Raw genomic sequence first — 19,434 nt, forward strand, 5'->3', positions numbered from 1 at the left:
AACTATGGCTTCCAAAGGCTGAGATCAGCATGGCGGAGTCAGCCAGATCCCTCCGGAGCTACTCCAGAGAGCGTAGCAGGGATCAATCGTTAGAGGGCTGGAGCGGTGTCAACGTCCAGTGAAAACTTGTTTGACCATCCCTTCACTCTGCAAGTTAATAATGATGCTGGCAGCATTTATGATAAGAGCTTTTCACAGATTGTATCACAACAATGAACTATAAGTGGGTACTATTATTGTTGCATTGTATTGATGAAGATTCTGAGACTCAAAAACATTAACTCACTTGCCCAAGGTCACACAGATAGCCATTGGCAGAGCCAAGACAAGGACCCATCAGTTTATGCCATTAAGTGTTTGGCTTCTGCTTGTGCTCCTGACAATGGCCTGTTTGCAGGTCTGTCTTCTTCCAGTGGATTGTGCCTTTCTTGGGGTGCAGCAGCTGTCCTATTCATTGCTGTATCCCCAGCACTGAGGCCAGGACTGGGTTTGTGCTGAGAGACACTGCAAGGACTGCACAACCAAGCTGGACCTTAGGGGGAACCGGGGGCCAGCAGGGAAGGTGCTCAGAGGCTCCAGACAATAGGGGTCAGGCACCTTCACAGAGATAAAAGGCGAGAGCAGGATATAGGGGGAGAGAAGGGAGTGGGGAGAGTGGCCAGGCAAATAGCCCAAACCTGTCCCGGTAGGGCAGTAGCACCACCTAGTGGTGGAACTCAACGTGACTTCGGGGCGGGGAAAACACTAGCCAGTCCAAAGCTCAGAAGAAGCTGGGAACAGTCCCCCCTGGAGGGAGCCCCGGGAACTGTTGCTGCCCACTCCCTAGAGCCAAAAAGAAGGGCCTGGAAGCGTGCTGGTCTTTCCGTAAGGCTTCAGATTGTACAAAATGTGAAGAAACAACCCCCAATCCTTACCTAGTCTTGGCTGAAAAGAGGACACATGAAGTTCACACTCTTTTCTGGAGGGAAGCCTGCATCCAGTGACCAGGAATGTAAAAGCCAGCTCCCTCTCCTCAGCTTGGGGCAATCTGAAGGGCCATCCCCATCTCTCAGAGCCTCCGTGAGGGCTGGTGGAGACCTCTGTGGAGACTGCACCGCAGCCCAGTTTCTCCCTCCACCCGATTCCACTTTCTTCCCTGCCACCCACAATGATGATCTTGTGACTACCCCGCGGTGAGCTCCCTGCACTTTAATCTACATTTGAGTTGGCTTCCCCAGAACCCAACGTGCAGCAGCACTGTCTCCTGAGTCACACACGGTGTGTCTCAGTGTATAAATTCCAAGCAGCTGTCTGGACCAGTGACCACCCCCATCCCTACCCCCAGTCTCTGCTCCACATCCTGCTATGCTTGCTGGTCAGCTGGAGCACCACTGCCCTCCAGGAGCCTCACAGACATCATGCCTACAGTGAGTGCCAGTTGGCATGAAGAGGCCTTCCCTTGGTCACACTGGGATGTCACACATCACCCTTGTCCCCTGCAGGGCCACGGGGCAGGCAGACAGACCCGAAGTGCATAGACAGCCTCCAGGGAACCTCAGTAGCAGCCAGAGACCCTGATCACCCCAGGCAAGCCCTCCCTGTCTGCTGGTCCCCAGAACTGAGGTAATCGGTATGTCCTGGCACAGTGCTGACCCATTTATGCCACATGAAGCTCTGAGCCTATCAGCTTTGTGATCTGTGAGATGCTTCTTACTAACATTTCTTCTGAGGAGCGGATGTATTCACAGCAGTCCCATTACAACGTTGCTTGATGTAAAGGGAGGATGTTCCCTAAGTAGCCTCTGGTGGTGGTGGTTTAGTCGCTCAGCTGTGTCCAACTCTTGTGTCCATGGGATTTTCCAGGCAAGAATACTGGAGTGGGCTGCTATTTCCTTCTCCAGGGAGTATCTTCCTGATCTGGGGATTGAACCCATGTCTCCTCCATTGCAGGCAGATTTTTACCACTTAGCTACCAGGGAAGCATTTGACACCTCTATATGGTGTCAAATACTTAGTGGCCATCTGACTGACAGATGGACAGAAACGTACCATCCATGAACAGGATGCATTGTGTAGACCAACCCTGTCCAACAGAACTTCCTGCAAAGAGGGAAATGGTCTGTCCATTCCCATAGGCCTGAGGCTACTGGGCACTAAGAATATGGTGAGTGCAGCTGAAGAGCTAAATGTTTACTTTTATTTAATTTTAATTTAAATAGTCACTTGCAGTTACCTTATTGAACAACACAGATGCGGACCCAAGGCCTGGAACATGAAAACTAAAAATCACTTTCTCCCAACTGGATGCATTCCTCTCTGTTTACCTGGAAAAGTTGATTGTAACACAAAGCCTTGGAGATCTTGTGTTCCTCTGGATCGTCTATAAAAATGCTAAATAAGAGCCTCCTAACAGTTTCTGGGGACTCGTCTCCACATTCCTCCTGCCAGAGATGTACCCTGGGATGGTATTTCTCTAAACTCAGTCACTTTTCTTAACAAAACAGCCCTCAAGCCCCATCCCCAATTCTTCTACTCCCATCCCATCCCCCACTGACATATTTGATTTGAAATCAAATTTTTCAGATGCTCCTGAAAAATTAAATCACATCCAGAGGTTCTCTGACCAGTTTATCCTAAATAAATACATTGGTTACGTTTTTCCCGCATGGTTTCCCCTGAGACGACCGTTCTGTGTCTTGCTAGTTATTTGTGCTTGTGTGTTTAGCAAAGCTGCCCTTTATTATGTGTGTTGTGCTAAGTCGCTTCAGTCATGTCTGACTCTTGTGACCCCGTGGACCATAGCCCATCAGGCTTCTCTGTCCCTGGGATTCTCCAGGCAAGAGTATTGGAGTAGGTTACCATTCCCTCCTCCAGGGGAATCTTCCTGGCCCAGGGATCAAACCCGTGACTCTTAGGTCTACTGCTTTGGCTGGGGGCAGGGGGCTCTTTACCACTAGCGTCACTTGAGAAGCCCCATCCTTTATCATAAACCCCACTTTTTTTGGAAATGGAGGGGGTGCATTGGCTCCTCGGGGTCTTTTGAAGTCCTGTATATTCACAAGAGTCATTTGCAGTTTGCCAAGTCATGTCAAAAACAGGCACGGTTTAGTCCACAGGTGCCTGGTTTCTATTCTGGAGGTTTTAGGTAAGGGCCACACAGAAATGGACACAACGCGTGCTACTGAATGCTTCCTGAGAGTAGAGCCCTGCTGGTCCGGCACCTCCAATTTCTCTTTCCCAGGGTCTACTTTAGGAATGGGAGCCTCCCTCACACCCCCTTTCATAGAGAGCTGGCATGACTGGCTGTCATTTGTCAGCCCCCTCGGCTCAGCAGGAATCAGTGGAGTGTAGCAGGTAATCAACGGCTTCTGGAGCCAGCTGCCAAGGTTCGAGCCCCGTCTCTCACTTAGCACCAGTGCCGCTTTGGGCACGTTATCCGCTCTGTGAAATGAGTGTAGTAGTCGTCCATTTCCCCAAAGGGTCCTTAAAAGGATAAAGCAAGCTGGTTTGCATAAAGCATTTATTTACAGCAGTACTTGACATAAAGTAAGCGCTATGTAAGTATCCGCCATCTTTATTACCGTATGGGAAGCTTTCTTCATTGGTTTTATTTGACAGATTTTTGGCAAATGTTTTTTCTCTTTGGAAATCACCAGGAGCCATTCTTCAAAGCCCTCTTTGCCGTTTTATTTCCAGATTTAACCAGATCTGCTGCATGTTCCAAGCTTCCCTGTTGACCTCATTCAGATTCTCCTACTTCTTCCAGTCAGCCAGAGAAGGCTTTTCCTACCTCCCAGAATCTTGTTTATTTGGCATTTTTGGCGTACACTTTCCTGGCTTCCCTGGTGGCTCAAACGGTAAATAATTTGCCTGCAGTGTAGGAGACGTGGGTTCAATCCCTGCGTTGGGAAGAGCCCCTGGAGAAGGAAATGGCAACCCACTCCAGTATTGTCTGGAAAATCCCACGGACAGTGGAAGCTGGTGGGCTATAGTCCATGGGGTGGCAAAGAATCGGATATGACTGAGTGACTGATACTTCCTGGCTTTCCCATAATATACTTTAAAAGGTTGAGATTTATGACTGTCTGCCTTCACATTCTCTCATTCTAAAACAGAAGTGACAATATTTTCTTTCAATCGAGGGAGCCTCACTTTTCTCTCCCTTCCAGCTGCTAGACTGGACTTGGGACTGCACGGGGCTGTCAGGGGCGCCGAGGCTGAGGAACAGCGTCCTCCGTGTGTCCTGCCATGCTCCTGGGGGAGGTGGGGCTGGGGAGCACTGGGAGGGTGAAGGCAGTACAAAGACAAATTCACTTTATTGATAAGGCAACAGCATTAAACCAAGCTGAGGCCGAAACCCCACCCGACCAGGGCCACAGTGGGGTGGGGTGTGAGTCACACTGAGATGCAGGCTGAGGCGTCCCTTTTCCAGGTCCTGAGGGCTCAGTGGGGTGACAGCCCAGGAAAGAGAGGCAGGGCTCTGGACTTGCTCCGTCTAAAACCCAGGGCTTCCCCCAGGGCACAGGTCGGCCACCAGGGGAATGGGACGAGGCGTCTGAGCTCTAGCACAGTGTAGGAAAAACAGCACGGGACCCCATGGCCAACATCCAGGTCCAGACCTGGGGCTGCTCCAAACTAGTTACACGAGCTTGGGTGAGTCACACCTTCTCCTCAGCATTGGTTTTCTCTAACAAGGGGGTTGAACTGGGTTAGCGATTTTCAAGCCTTTTCTACAATCGGGTCCCAAGGGTCTCTCCTTAATTTGTAAAATAACAACACCAATAGTGTGCGGAACTTCCCCAACATAAGCCCACACCTCCCATAAGCATCTCTTCATTAGTGGTGCCTGCTATCCGCTTTATCAGGATGTGGTCCCAAAGGCGTCTGATTCTAAAGACAGCTTCCGTCTGTCAGACGTCAGCTCTGGATATGGGAAGAACACCGACTTTGAAGTTTGGTGCCCCTGCCCCACCTGCCTCACCGGCCCTTTCTGACATTAGTGGGTGGGGTGGGAACAAGGAGGAACCAGCTTTACCCAACTCCACCAGAAGTGCTCTCACAGACCTGCTGCTCCCCACCCACACTTGAGATGCTGGAGCAGTGCTGGAAGCAGATCCAGGCAGCCAGGGTGGGCTGGGGCTGTTGGGATCTGGAAATTCCTCTCCCTCATCCCCCCCTCCCACGGACAAAGGAGCCTGATGGGCTACAGTCCATGGGGTTGCAAAGAGTTGGACACTACTGAGCGACTGACACTTTCACACTTCATCCTACCCTGCCAGGAAGGAAAGACAAGGCCCTACTGGTAAGTGGCTTCTCCAGACTGCCGGGGGCAGGGATAGTGGACCAATCTCTGGGTCATCACCCTTGGCCATCCACCCTACGGTGAGGCCCATCCAGCCCCACGGCCGCTGTGCAAGGGCTCTGGAGCCTGTGGCCAGTCCTGTCTGGGGTGGGTTGTAGGACCCTCAGGGTGTGAATGAGGACAGTGGGCTGCAATCCTCTGAAGCCTGGGGGCCGTTCAGTCCTGCCACGTGGACTGGGGGAGGGAGAAGAGCTCCCACCTCGCCAGCCCCTTAGATCCAGGCTGAGGAGCCGTGGGCTCGGTGGCAGGATGGGTGGGGCCTCTGTCTACTACTCTTCTACCAGGCTGGGTTTACCTGTCCCCCCATCACCTGGGCCCTGCTCGCTTCCCTGCTTGGCCTCCAGCACTTGGGTTCTGGGCCAGTGGCCCCTACCATGGGGAGAAAGCCCATCCTACCAAAGCCACTACTGGGGAGAATGTTACCATGGTGAATGTTACCATGGTGATAGGATGAGGGTGGGCCCTACAGCATTAGGCAAGCACCCTTTGGCCGGCAGAGTGTGAAGGAGGGTGGGGATTGTGATCTTGGTCACCTTGGTTTTGGGGCTTCCTTGGCAGCGAGTGTCCTAGGAGGGCCAGGATAAGAAGGCAGAGGAGGAGGGCCCATCGCAGCACACTGCCCAGGGGCAGACAGCACAGACCAGCAGCAGAATGAGGAGGGGGTTGTGAGTCAGTATTTATCGTGGGTGGGCGGAGGAAGGGTGGTCCCAGCCGCTCTGGATGGGTGGGCCTGGAGTGCAGTGGAGGTACAGGTGTCTCTGTCCCTGAGGAATGGCTCTGTCTCTCCTGCCTGCCTGTTCCCTCGGCACTAGCCAGCAGCTACTTCCGGAGTGGCGGGGACATCCTCGGGCAAGGGCCCAACTTCAGCCTCTGCCCTCTGCCCCTACTTTAGTTCCTTTGTCACATAAACGAAAAATCCTCATGACCAAGGCCTTGAGGGCAGGGGCGGGGGTGGGTTGGGGCGGGCAGCCTGTGGCCTGCAGGTGAGGGGGACCTGGTGTTAGACGGGGCAGGAGAGAGGACGGGCCAGCCGGGGAGGGGAGGCAGGAGAGGAGGGGATGAACCCCAGCAGGTGTGGGAAGGCCTGCTGGGCAGCCGCCAGCCCCAGGCCTGGGTGCCCGGCCCTGGAGAGGCTGCCCCTCCCAGGCGCCAGTGCAGGCCGCCAGAGTCAGGAGATCTCGTTGCCAAACACCTCGAACAGGAGAGGTGTGAGCTTCATGCTGGACTCGGGCTGGAAGGAGAGGCAGCGGTACTGCTTGGAGTGCTCCTCGTTCAGGCTGCGCAGGTCCGCCAGCTTCTGGATCATCTTGGCGTAGAGCAGGTGGCTGCCTGGGGGCGGGTGGCGGCAGCGGATGTAGGTCTGCAGCGTGTTGGACAGGCGGTCCTGGATGGCCTCGACCAGTGCTGCGTCCTGCACTCCAGGGCGGTCTGTGGGCAGAGAGGTGGGGGGCGGGGGGGAGCTCTGAGTCAGGTCCCTTACTGCCCAGCCCTCACCCCTCAGCCCGAAGACAGACCCCCAGCCTCAGCACCTTCCTCGGTCACTCCTGGATGGCTGCTAATCTGTGACATCAGGCCTCCCCAACCCCTTGGCCACTTCCCATTGCCTTGAGGATCAAGTCTCAGGTCCACCTGGGTCATCTGGTCCTGTCCCACCTCGTCTCTCTCCTGTCTCTATTGTCCATCTTTCATCAGGATCCAGATCCCGGCTCTCTGACCTCCAGGCTTCACATCTGTGTTCCCTTTACCAGGAACTCATCTCCTTTACTTTTGCCTGCCTCTTACTGATCCTTCAGGTAACAGCACAAAGGACCTTCCTCAAGGTCATTCCTGATGAGCCCTTACCTTCAGATGACATCAGGCTCCCATTTTCTGCTCTACTCTCTGTAGCATCATTTACTTTATTTTTAAAACTCTCATCACACAAGGAGTTGGTTGTTAAGTTGCATGTGTTTAATGTCTCCTCCTACACTTCATGGGGAGAAGGCAATGGCACCCCACTCCAGTACTCTTGCCTGGAAAATCCCATGGACAGAGGAGCCTGGTGGGCTGCAGTCCATGGGGTCGCTAAGAGTCGGACACGACTAAGCGACTTCACTTTCACTTTTCACTTTCATGCATTGGAGAAGGAAATGGCAACCCACTCCATGTTCTTGCCTGGAGAATCCCAGGGACGGGGGAGCCTGGTGGGCTGCCGTCTATGGGGTCGCACAGAGTCGGACACGACTGAAGTGACTTAGCAGCAGCACACTTGATGGGGGGATCTGTGTCCTGTTTGCTGCTGAGTCCCTGTGCCAGGCACCATGCCTGGTGCTTGACAGAAGCCTGATAAATCAGTGTTGAGTCGATGAATGAATGAGTGAATGCTGGGCAGCGGGAGGGGTGCCCACGTCCTCTCCTTGGGCGCCTGCCCAGGAAAGCATCCCTTTATAGAGGCCACTGGCTTGTTCCCTGAACACCATCTAGGTGGAGCCTCACCAGCCATCCAGCATCCTCAGGACTGCAAGATCTCCTCCTCCTCGACCTCTCTCTCTCTTCCCACCCCAAACAGGCAGGAGAGCTTGAGGGTCACAGCACTCTGCCTCCAACATCTGTCAGCTAAACTATCAGGCCAGTAGAGCCATCTAGGGTTTTGCGCCCTGTCCCCAGGGGACCTCAAGTGTCAGCAGAGGTCAATCCAGTTCACACAAGAGCAGAGCCTGAGTCTGATTCTTCAGAATCCCACCCATGAACCAGCAATGGTCTCACTAGCTCAAGGGCAGTGAGGAAACCCTCAACAAACCCATACCATGCAGCCTGGGCAAACCCAGCAAAGTGGGTCTTTCCTGGTCGGTCTTTCCTTTTGCTCACTTCTCCTCCCGAACTTCTCTGCTGGCCCTCAGCGGGGCTCACCCTTCATGCCTGCCCCCCAGCCATGCCACTAGGTACCTGGGGAGACAATGCAGATGGCCATGAGCAGGACATGTTCCTCTTCGTGCAAATTCAGCTTCTTCAGCCCCACCTGGAACTTGATGAGGGGCTCGATGAGCTCCAGGCTGTGTCCGGCTACAAGAGAGAACGGCCCGCTGCTGTGAGCATCAGCAGGGGCCAACCACCCCACTCTACCTATCCTCTGGCCTGACCCTCGCCCTTCTCTCCCAGTTGCTAACTCCCTCCCTCTGAAGTGCCTGGTGGGGCACATGACCCCAGGAGGGGTGGAGCTTAGGCAGGTGGAGGCAGAACCCAGCCGCACCTCTGGTCACGTCGCTGACTTGGTACTTGTAGTCCGGGCTGCCACAGGTCCAGGACATGTCGTCCAGGGTGAAGGACTGGTTGGAGCGAAGCATGATGACTTCAATGGCACTCGACTTCAGCAGCACGATCTGGTCCTCAGGGGTGAGGTCTCTGCCAGGGAGGGTAGAGGGGGAGGTCAGTTACTCATCAAGACCTTCATGTCATGCCGATAAGTGCGATGCTTTGACAGGCATACCCTGCCAGGTGACCAGCATGTGCTTTGGGTCCTCCACCAAGGAACTTGCAGCCTGGGTGGAAAGATCAAGACTGTTTCTTGAAGGAGAACAACTCAAAGGTGTGATCAAATGCCAGCTGGTGTAGCTCAGCCACTAAGACAGGGAAAATCCAGTGACTTTCTAGGGTCTCCCAAGTCTAAGCAGTCATGGCTCTTCTAGGGTCAGGAAGATGGAGCCTGAGGAGGCTCCCAGGGCTATGGCATGAGTATGTGTAAGCTAAGACGCTTCAGTCACGTCCGACTCTTGGGACCTCTTGAACTGTAGCCTGCCAGGTTCCTCTGTCCATGGGATTCTCCAGGCAATAATACTGGAGCGGGTTGCTGTTCCCTTCTCCAGGGGATCATCCTGGCCCAGTGATCAAACCCATGCACGACTCCTATGTCTCCTGCATTGGCAGGTAGGTTCTTTACCACTAGCACAAGCTGGGAAGCCTATGGCATGAATATGGAGGTCTGCAAAAGCATGGCCAGGACCATTCTCAATGGCTCCTATTCTTTGGTCCTTCCAGTAGTGAAGTCAATTCTGTCTCCAGGACATCTCAGGCCCCACTCCCTCCAGACTGTTTTGATTCCGAATTCCATCATCTTTTTCAGTAGCCTCTTATTAGAATCCTGGAGTCAAGTCTCTAGTTTACCTTTCTTACTGTTGCTACAGAAAAGTGTCATTCCTGTGCTCAGAAATCCCCAGTGACCATCCAACACCCTAGGGTCAAGCCCATACTCCATAACTTGGCTCCAACATGTCTTTCCAGCCCTGCTTCCCATCACAGACTCCACCAACCCTCCGTTCTAACAACATAAAACTACTCCATGTTTGGATGCCAGGCATTCTCACACTGCCACACCTTCGAACATAGGACAGCTCCAGCTTAGAGAATGCATCTTCTTCTGGTCCTGAGTCCAGTTAGGCCTCCCTTGGATCCCTCCACCCTCTGATTCTCTTCACTGAATTAGAGCCATTCTTTTAAGATCTGCTGCACATTGCTTGTACTCCTATTTTGCCTTTCCCCCTTCACTTCTGTCCTTTATTTTTATTTTTTAAATTAATTAATTTATTTTAATTGGAGGCTAATTACTTTACAATATTGTAGTGGTTTTTGCCATACATTGACATGAATCAGCCACAGGTGTACATGTGTTCCCCATCCTGATCCTCCCTCCCACCTCCCTCCCCATCCCATCCCTCAGGGTCATCCCAGTGCACCAGCCCTGAGCACCCTGTCTCATGCATTGAACCTGGACTGGCGATCTGTTTCACATATGATAATATACATGTTTCAGTACTATTCTCTCAAATCATCCAACCCTCTCCCTCTCCCACAGAGTCCAAAAGACTGTTCTTTACATCTGTGTCTCTTTTGCTGTCTTGCATACAGGGTTATCATTACCATCCTTCTAAATTCCATATATATGCGTTAGTATACTTTATTGGTGTTTTTCTTTCTGACTTACTTCACTCTGTATAATAGGCTCCAGTTACTCCTGTCCTTTAGATGCTTGTCTCTGGCTCTTCATCGTAAGCTGCTTGAAGGCCAGCACCACACTCAAACTGATCACTGAGCCCTGAGCTTGACGAGAGGGTCAATAACTCTGTGTTGATGAGTCAAGAGGCTCATGACTAGTTCCACTATTCTGAGTCACGAGCTCAGCTTATCTGAACAAAGACAAGGAAAGAATCAGGGCCCACAGATCAAACTGCTTCCACTTCTTCTTCCCTTTCTCTTTCTGATTCCGTCTGTACTTCCTCTTGGATATCCTGTTGAGGGGCTGTCACCCCCTGTGGCTGCACTTTGGAATGTAAAAAGGTGGGAAACAGATGTTAACGGATAAGAGTCCGATGTCAACAGGTGATGGGTGAGGAGGTGTGGAAAGGCTTGCATGATTAGATGGGCACCAAAGGGCCTGTGCTGAAGGCAAATCACAAAGTGTTGGAGTTGGAAGGCCCCTTCTAGAGACTGTAGTCCAGTTCTTTCCTCAGCATCTCTCACAGATGGCTCTCACACAACCACTGCAGGAATCCCCCCGGGGCCAGGGAGCTCCCAACCTCTGGCCACAGTCACGAGGTGCTTGGCTCTAGGGCTAACAACGTCTTCTCCTGTTGAGCAATAACCCACAAGATGACACACTCATCCATGGCTTGTAGTTCTGTCCTCTCAAGGAAGACAGAACCTGAGTTCTGCATTAGCCGTGGGCGTGGCGGTGGTTTAGTTGATAAGCTGTGTCCGATTCTTTGTGACGCCATGGACTGTAGCCTGCCAGGCTCCTCCGTCCATGGGATTTTCCAGGCAAGAATACTAGAGTGGTTTGCCATTTACTTCTCCAGGGGATATTCCCCACCCAGAGATCAAACCTGGGTCTCCTGGGTTGCAGGCAGATTCTTTACTAACTGAGCCACCAGTGGAGCCCAATCCATGGAACATCCCTTTAACCATTTAAGGAAAGCCACCATGTCCCCCTCCCCTTGCCTGTTCTCTGGAATAAACAACCCTGATGCCACAGTGTCTGAATGTCTCACTATCCTTGGCACCCTTCAATCCATATTGAAAAAGTGAAAACTAACACCACCCTCATTTGGGTTTTAATTCATGATGCAAGTAAAATATGTTCATTATTAAATCTTGGGAAAATACAGACAAAATATAAAAGCAAATAAAAATGGCTCATAACCACAAGAAACGTTTTGATTTATTTTCTTCCTATTTGTTTTCCATGCAAATATCTCTTTTTCAAATGTGCACCAGGTCATAGTAATCCTGTGTCCCACTTTCTATGTCAGTTCATAGTATGTGGCATCATGTTACATCAATGTATTATAGGTTATTTAGTCAGTCTCCCACCCACCTATGTTTGGGCACTTTGGTCACTTCTAAGTTTTGCTGTTTGGGGCTTCCCTGGTGGCTAGTGGTAAAAAATCCACCTGCCAATGCCCAGAAATGTGGGTTTGATCCCTGGGTTGGGACGATCCCCTGGAGAAGGAAATGGCAACCCATTCCCATATTCTTGCCTGGGAAATCCCACGGACAGAGAAGCCTGGTGGGCTACAGCCCATGGGGTTGCAAAGAGTCGGACATGACTTAGCGGCTGAACAACAACAGCAACGAGTTTTGCTGTTATAAGTAGTTCCATGAGGGACATCTTTGTACGTAACGTTTTGTTTAATGGCCCACTCAGAATGGATGGCCGGAAGTGAACAAACATCCCATGGGTGCCTGGCTACCGAGATTTCAGCAGGACCACTGCCTACTGTGATCCAGACATACTACTTGTAAGAAAGCAAATCTAGAATGAGCTCGAATTACCACCCACAGCCTGGAAATACAGGGACTTTCTAAGTGCAGCTTGCAGCCAGAACTGGTAATGGTGGTAGGTGGGGGTAGCGGTGGAAGTGAAGGGGAAGTCAGGAAGAGACCTAGGTCCTCCTGGTTCCTGCATCAGCTCTGGCTCTGGGCTTCTCTCTGGACCTGACTAATATTTACACCCAGATCAGTTTTCACCCCTGAGGCTGCTTCTGGGCACCTGAGAGATGCTCTGGGTATGTGTTGCTTGTCTTTCCCATTCCCACCAGGCGGTGTCCAGACCCTCCCTGCTTGTATTCCCTCAGCTGCATTCACTGCAGCTGCTCACATATTTATCTCTTCCATCAGACACCGACCCTCTGGAGGCCAGTCATCTTTGATCTCTCTTGGTATATGTAAGAAAGCTGAGTTCTGGACAGATGCATAAGTGAATATAGAGGAAAGGCGTAGGAGGAGGGAAGCTGTGACCCCAGGCCTTTGATCCAGGAAGGAGTCCCTAGGGATAAAAATAGTGGTGAGGTTGAAGGCATGTAACCTTCTGGGGTTGACTGGGTCTAGTCCCTCATGCACACCTCTGGGCAGTGAAACCTGGGGTCCTTGGTTCTCAGATCCAAGACCACCCGTAGTCATTAAGTTGCTGCTCCTGATGCCATGTCCCCTGCGTTTCTCTTGCAGGGCTAAGGGAGGGAGATTTGTGGGGTGCAGACTAAGAGGCTGAGGGAGAGGAGGTGGGAGGCAGGAGCAGAGCCAAGGTCACACTGCAGGGCAGTTCACACCCAGCACAGCCCATCCAGTCCTGCCCCACTTTGGCCCCACACCTGCACTGGAGTCGAATCCTGTATTCTCGCCTCCACTCATCCACACAGAAGTCTCATCCTGCCCTCCCCACACTTTCCACCCCTGCCTCCAGGCAGCAAGATCAAAGCTACCAGGGATGCAGCCACTGTTCTTTCACTTCTTGGAAGAACAGAACCTCTAACTGCAGAAACCGGCAGAACCAGAGAGCAGATGGGCTGGCCCCGCCTGGGTCCTGGGAGCCTGGGCTCTGGTCCAGGCCTGGTGCAGCATCTGCTTCATCCAGTCCAGGGAACATCCACATCACTGACCCTTCCGGAGCCCTTGCTAAGGCCTGCTCCAGGTTTATTGGAAAACATTCCTCTTTGCAACTTCTCAAGCCATGCCGAAGCCAGAAAAGTCAACTCAAGCATGTTTAGGACTGACTTAATCCATTTGGCCTCAATAGTCGGGTGGTTGCAGTACCTGTTCGTATACACCTCACTTCGGCCAGGACTGCAGGGCTAGACCAGGGAACTCCAGAGAATGAGACTTAAAAGGGAAGGAAAGGGGGAGATTTTAGCTCATCCTTGGGGAGAGGAGGGCTTCCCAGGTGGCGCTAGTGGTAAAGAATCTGCCTGCAATGCAGGAGATGCAAGTTTGATCACTGGGTTGGGAAGATCCCCTGGAGGAGGGTATGGTAACTCCAGTATTCTTGCCTGGAGAATCGCATGGACAGAGGAGCCTGGTGGGCTACAGTCCATGGGGTTGCAAAGAGTCAGACATGACTTCCACTTGGGGAGAGGAATTGAGGGGCTAGTGATGCTATTTTGTATGAGGGTGTGTGCAGTAAGGGTAAGGGATGGGGGCCAAGAGAAAGACTGGGGCCCAGGTTACTTAGTGGAGGGGGTGCACTGGGGTAGTCTGGTTAAACAAGTCACTTTCTTTCTAGGATGATTTTCGCAGGTGGAAAATCACCCAGCCACCACTGAAAATCACCAAACCTCAGCCTCTGGACAAGGCTCCGGGTGCTCTCTGGTCCACTGGGCAAGGAAGGAGGAACCCTGTGCAGAGGAGGTCTGCTGCTCCTGGAATTCAGCCGGGAGCTGCCTGCTACAGTGTATCCATCAACAACCTGAAGTGTTTTTTTTCTCTAGCTATTTACACAAAACAAGACTTTGGAACAAGTACAGTTTGCCAACAGTAACATGAAGGGAGGAGGAGGGAGTTGGAACTTGTACTGAGCAGAATGTGTCATCAGTTCCAAGGAAGGGCTCTGGAGGGTGAATCTCGGGCCTCACAGACAACACCCATTCTGCCTGCCGGAGTGGCCTTTACTCCTTTTAATGTGATTAAGGTGAGCGATATGGTAAGAATGTCTCAACACCATTCGATGTTTTCGCTTCTTTGCAATTTTCATATTAATTCCAGGAAAGAGCATTGGTGAATACCTGGTATTTGAATTGGTGTGAGGCATAAAGTAACAGACAGCAAGTTGTCTCAGGATAGAAACAAACTGGGAAGTGTTGGGTTTGCTGCCGCTGCTGCTGCCGCTGCTAAGTCGCTTCAGTCGTGTCCGACTCTGTGCGACCCCATAGACGGCAGCTCACCAGGCTCCCCCGTCCCTGGGATTCTCCAGGCAAGAACTCTGGAGTGGGTTGCCATTGCCTTCTCTGAGTGCTGGGTTTAGCTGCACAAATTACTAACATTTAGCTGGTTGTGTGGTAGCGTGGCAATTTTGTCAGCAGCTGATGGCTTCCCTACACAGCAGAGATTCCCCAAACAATAAATGCACCCCCTGTTAGCTTCCATCCAGAGCTGGCCAACATACAGTCATTTTCTAGTTCCCAATGTTCTAGCCCTGATCTGAGCATTAGTGTTGAGGAAGCACGCTGCCCCTTTCTGGTATGACTTCAACTATTGCTATTAGTTGAAATGATGAGAATCCTGCTTGATATTCATTAATGTACTTCATGTCTCAACCACATTGTCTATGTATTTGATGACAATGTCCCAAATGAACTTTTAGAAAGAAGGAGGCTATAAACATTCATAAATGTATATTCGACTGCTTCCCAGCATATCTACTAAAAGTGTCAACTTTTACACACTTTCAAGAATATTTAATGCTGCACGACCATTTAAATGAGGAGGGCATGACAACCCACTGCAGTATTCTTGCCTGGATGATCCCATGGACAGAGGAGCCTGGCAGGCTATAGTCCATAGGGTCGCACAGAGTCAGACACGACTGAAGTGACTGAGCACACGCGACCATTTAAATATAAGTATTATATACCATTATTACCAAAACAATAGAACATTTAATTAGAACATTTAAACATGTATAAATGAATCCATAAGGGAGGGTCTCTACTTCAGTGGAGGGCTTCCTGGGTGGCTCAGAAGTAAGAACCTGCCTGCTAATGCAGGAGACGAAAGAGATGCAGGTTCGATCCCTGAGTTGGGAAGATCCCCTGGAGGAGGAAACGGCAACCCGCTCCAGCATTCTTGCCTGGAGAATCCCAACGACAGAGGAGCCTGGAGAATCCCATGGGCAGAGGAGCCTGGCAGGCTCCAGTACACAGGGTCACAAAGAGTCGGACACAACTGAGTGACTAAGCATGCCTTGCTGCTGCTGCTGCTAAGTCGCTTCAGGACCCCAAAGATAGCAGCCCACCAGGCTCCGCCGTCCCTGGGATTCTCCAGGCAAGAACACTGGAGTGGGTTGCCATTTCCTCCTCCAATGCATGAAAGTGAAAAGTGAAAGTGAAGTCACTCAGTCATGTTTGACTCTTCGAGACCCCATGGGCTGCAGCCTACCACGCTCCTCCGTCCATGGGATTTTCCAGGTGAGAGAAGCATGCACTACTTTAGTCGAACTCCTTATACTTACCTACTTTGGCAAAAAATATCTCAGTACTATTAGGAAACGGCCTTGGGTGATACATAAATTGGGTGAAAGATACCCAGGTTATAGATGCAAGTCCCTCTCCCTCTAGGATTTCTAAATTACTTTACAAACTCAGCCCTTTCTCCACTCTATCACTTCATCCTGATTTCAGAATTGGGAGTGAAGGATTAATGTAGGTTTCATTTAAAAGGTTAACATGAGGGACTTCCCTGGTAGTCCAGCGGCTAAGACTCCACGCACACTCCCAATGCAGGGGGCCCGGGTTTGATCGATACGTTGCAACTTAGAGTCTGCATGCCTCGATGAAGCTCAAAGATCCTACGTGCCACAACTAAGACCCAGCTCAGCCAAATAAATAAATAAAATATTTTAAAAATAAAAAGATAATATGAGAATTAGATTCAAGGCAGCTGGAGTGGACACAGCAGCAAACTCAGAGTTCTCAACCCAGTTCTGGTTGAGAACTGGGGTCCAACACTGGAATTCCTGGTGCTGAACTTCACTGGGCAGTGTCTGTTCTCTCACATCGATACTGTGAAGGATCCATGGCTTTCCACTGTTGGCCTGCCCTATAATGTTGGAGAGGCTGTACTTCTCAAATACAGATTTCTGGACCTCGCCTAGAGATTCTGATTTAGGAGGTCTGGGATAGGACCTGAAGGTGTATTTTGGGAAGCAGTAGGTTGAGAATTTCCAAGACTTCTTTGGGCTCAGGATAGGATTCTGACTTTGTCTTCTGGATGTCCCAGAAGCTCCTTACCTGAACCCTGGGATCATCTTGGCAAAGCCGATGACCTTCTGGATGCTATAACTGACCAGGTCAGCCAGGTGGGGCAGCATGGAGAGCTGGGACAGGTCCAGGGTCACAGAAGGGTCATCGGAGTCTTCTTCATTCAGATCCTGGTTGGAGAAGCTGGTTGGCTCCATTGTGTCTGGGGAAGGAATAGGGAAGAAAAGGAATTACTCGAGCCAGGCTTCCTCCTGTGAGGCCCTCCTGTTCTCTGGCAGCAGCGCCAGTTGGGAATTCAGCATGACTGCCTCTCTCCAAAGTCACTTCTGCCCAGGCGTCCCCCTGGGGTTTCCCGCGTCTTTCTTCAACAGAGTGATGAAGCATGAAAATCAAAGAGCAGAGACATTCTGAGATATGAGACTTCTTTAAGAGTGATTTTATATGTCATTCCTAATGATCTCGAGTCAAAGATGAATTTGGAACCAATAAACTTGTGGAAAACAATGTTCAGCCTCACTAGTGATCAAAGAACAGCCAAGAACATCCACTTTTCACCTCTAAACTAGAAGCAAATATGTTTAAGGGTTGATACCAGTATTTGTAAAGATGCAGGAGACAGGCAATCCTTGTGCAGTGTTGGGGTGCTAAAGGAAGCACACATTTGTGCAAGTAATCTAGAACGCAATTTGACCACGAGGGTCAAAAGCCTACAGTCACGTACATTCTGGGATCAGCAATCCTACGTCCATGAATTCAGCATAAGGAAAAATTCAGAATGAGTGCAAATATTTAGCCACAAGCACACTGTTATCTTCATCAAGAGCTGGGGGGGAATATCTAGATATCCAGTAATAGGGGGTTTAGATGTGTTATTGCACATTATACCCCAGAATACTATGCAGCTTCACAAATGACATTCTAGGTATGTACTGAATGGCGTGAAAATATAATATAGGTGCTAGTGGTAAATGCAGGTACCCTGCCGGGGTAACCTGCCTGCCAATGCAGGAGACGTAGAGAGATGCGGGTTTGATCCCGGGATCAGGAAGATCCCCTGGAGGAGGGCATGGCAACCCACTCCAGTATTCTTGCCTGGAGAATCCCATGGACAGAGGAGCCTGGTGGGCTACAGTCCATAGGGTTGCAAAGAGTCAGACACGACTGAGCACACACACACACATACATACCAAACATACCATGTGGGTAGGTGAGCACCTCAGATTAATTAACCTGTAAGGGGAAATCGAAACTTCTAAATAAGACAAAGCTGTTATTAAAAGTTGAAGTACAAGATAAACCTATTTGCAAGGCAAGAACAGAGATGCAGACATAAAGAACGGTAATGGGGACAGAGCGCAGGTATGGAGAGGGTGGGAGGAACTGGGAGATTAGGGTGAACATATATACACCACCATGTGTAAGCAGATAGCTAGTGGGAACCTGCTGCGTAGCACAGCGAGCTCATCTCAGGGCTCTGTGATGGCCTAACGGGGTAGAACGGGCTTGGGTGGGAGCGAGGTCCCAGAGGGAGGGGATGTGTGTACACGTATAGCGGATCCACTGTGCTCTGCAGCAGAAACAGTATAGCATCGTGCAGTTGCCTTACAACCTTGTAAAGCAATTATACTCCAAAAAAAGTTGAAGTACAAACCAATGTATAACATACAGATTGACCTTCATTGATAAAAGTGATTATACCATAAAGTAAAAAGAGTAGGAAGGTGGATAGAGAAAATTAACACAGGAGAGGGGTTACTACAAGGTTAACTACAAGGTGAGGGGCTCAGGGATCAGTTATCTGTGCAGCGGTCACAGCAGATGGGTAGACACAGGACGTGTTCCACTGTTCTCTCTGTCTAGTTGGCACAGAGACCCCTCCTACCTACTCTGGATCTGGGCACAGGTCCATCAGTGAGTCTGGAAGCACCATGTCTGAGGGTTCCAGGTCCCCAGATGGGAGGGAGCTTTTCCATCCCTGCCCTCCTATCCAGCAGACGGCAGCTGGATTGGGTGAGAGGTAGAGGGATGAAGACAAGGATAGGAGAGGATGAGGCAGGACGATGCAGAGGATGGTAGAGAAGGACAATAAGAAAGCAAGGATGAGTTGGAAGGGAAAGGTCCTCCAGGACCTTAGCGGAAGGTGGCTTGAGTGGAAGGTGGCTTGAGTGGAAGGTGGGCTTCCATGCTGAATTTCACCTTCCAAAGGCTCAGGCTCTGGTGACTAGTTAACAACACTGTTTGCTATATTTAAAAGCTGCTAAGAGAGTACATCTTAAATGTTATCACGGAGGGTGGGGAACTCTTTGTAACTCCATGAGGTTAACTAACTTATTGTGGTAATCATTTCCCAATATATACATATGTCAAATCATTATGCTATACACCTTAAATTTATACAGTGCTGTATATCAATTGCATGCGTGCATGCTAAGTTGCTTCAGTTGTGTCCGACTCTTTGCAACTCCATGGACTGTAGCCCACCAGGCTCCTCCTCTGTCCAAGGGGACCCTCCAGGCAAAAATACTGGATTGGGGTGCCATACCCTCCTCCAGGGGATCTTCCTGACCCAGGGATCGACCCCACATCTCTTGCATCTCCTGCATTGGCAGGTGGATTCTTTACCACTAGTGTCATCTTATATTTTTATAAAGTTGGAAAAAACAAAAACCAAACCAACAAACAACCCACCCGGCACCAAGGGCCCAGGCTCAAAGGACCACTGAAAGGAATCAGGTCACTCCCAGGGAGGGAGCCCGGGGTAGAAGCCTGGCTTAGAGGAAAGAACAGAGGCTCTGCAGGCAACAGCTTGGCCTCTTCCTCAGAGTCCTCAGCACGGGCCCTTGGGCAAGTCACACCTCTTCTCTAAAAAGGGGT

General features: G+C 50.7%; 1 protein-coding gene across 1 annotated transcript in view; it reads right to left on the reverse strand.

The window, feature by feature from the left end:
• Positions 1-3,482: 3,482 nt before the first annotated feature.
• VDR (vitamin D receptor) overlaps positions 3,483-19,434 on the reverse strand; it is a 58,707-nt gene continuing 42,755 nt past the window's right edge. The window contains exons 7-10 of the mRNA XM_027542683.1: positions 16,591-16,762; positions 8,571-8,722; positions 8,267-8,383; positions 3,483-6,769 (exon numbers count right to left, since the gene is read on the reverse strand). Coding sequence (XP_027398484.1) covers positions 6,510-6,769; positions 8,267-8,383; positions 8,571-8,722; positions 16,591-16,762 — 701 coding nt within the window. The 3' untranslated portion in view covers positions 3,483-6,509. The remainder of the gene's footprint in view (positions 6,770-8,266; positions 8,384-8,570; positions 8,723-16,590; positions 16,763-19,434) is intronic.

Source organism: Bos indicus x Bos taurus, chromosome 5 (assembly GCF_003369695.1).
Source record: "Bos indicus x Bos taurus breed Angus x Brahman F1 hybrid chromosome 5, Bos_hybrid_MaternalHap_v2.0, whole genome shotgun sequence".
NCBI classification, from domain to species: Eukaryota; Metazoa; Chordata; class Mammalia; order Artiodactyla; family Bovidae; genus Bos; species Bos indicus x Bos taurus.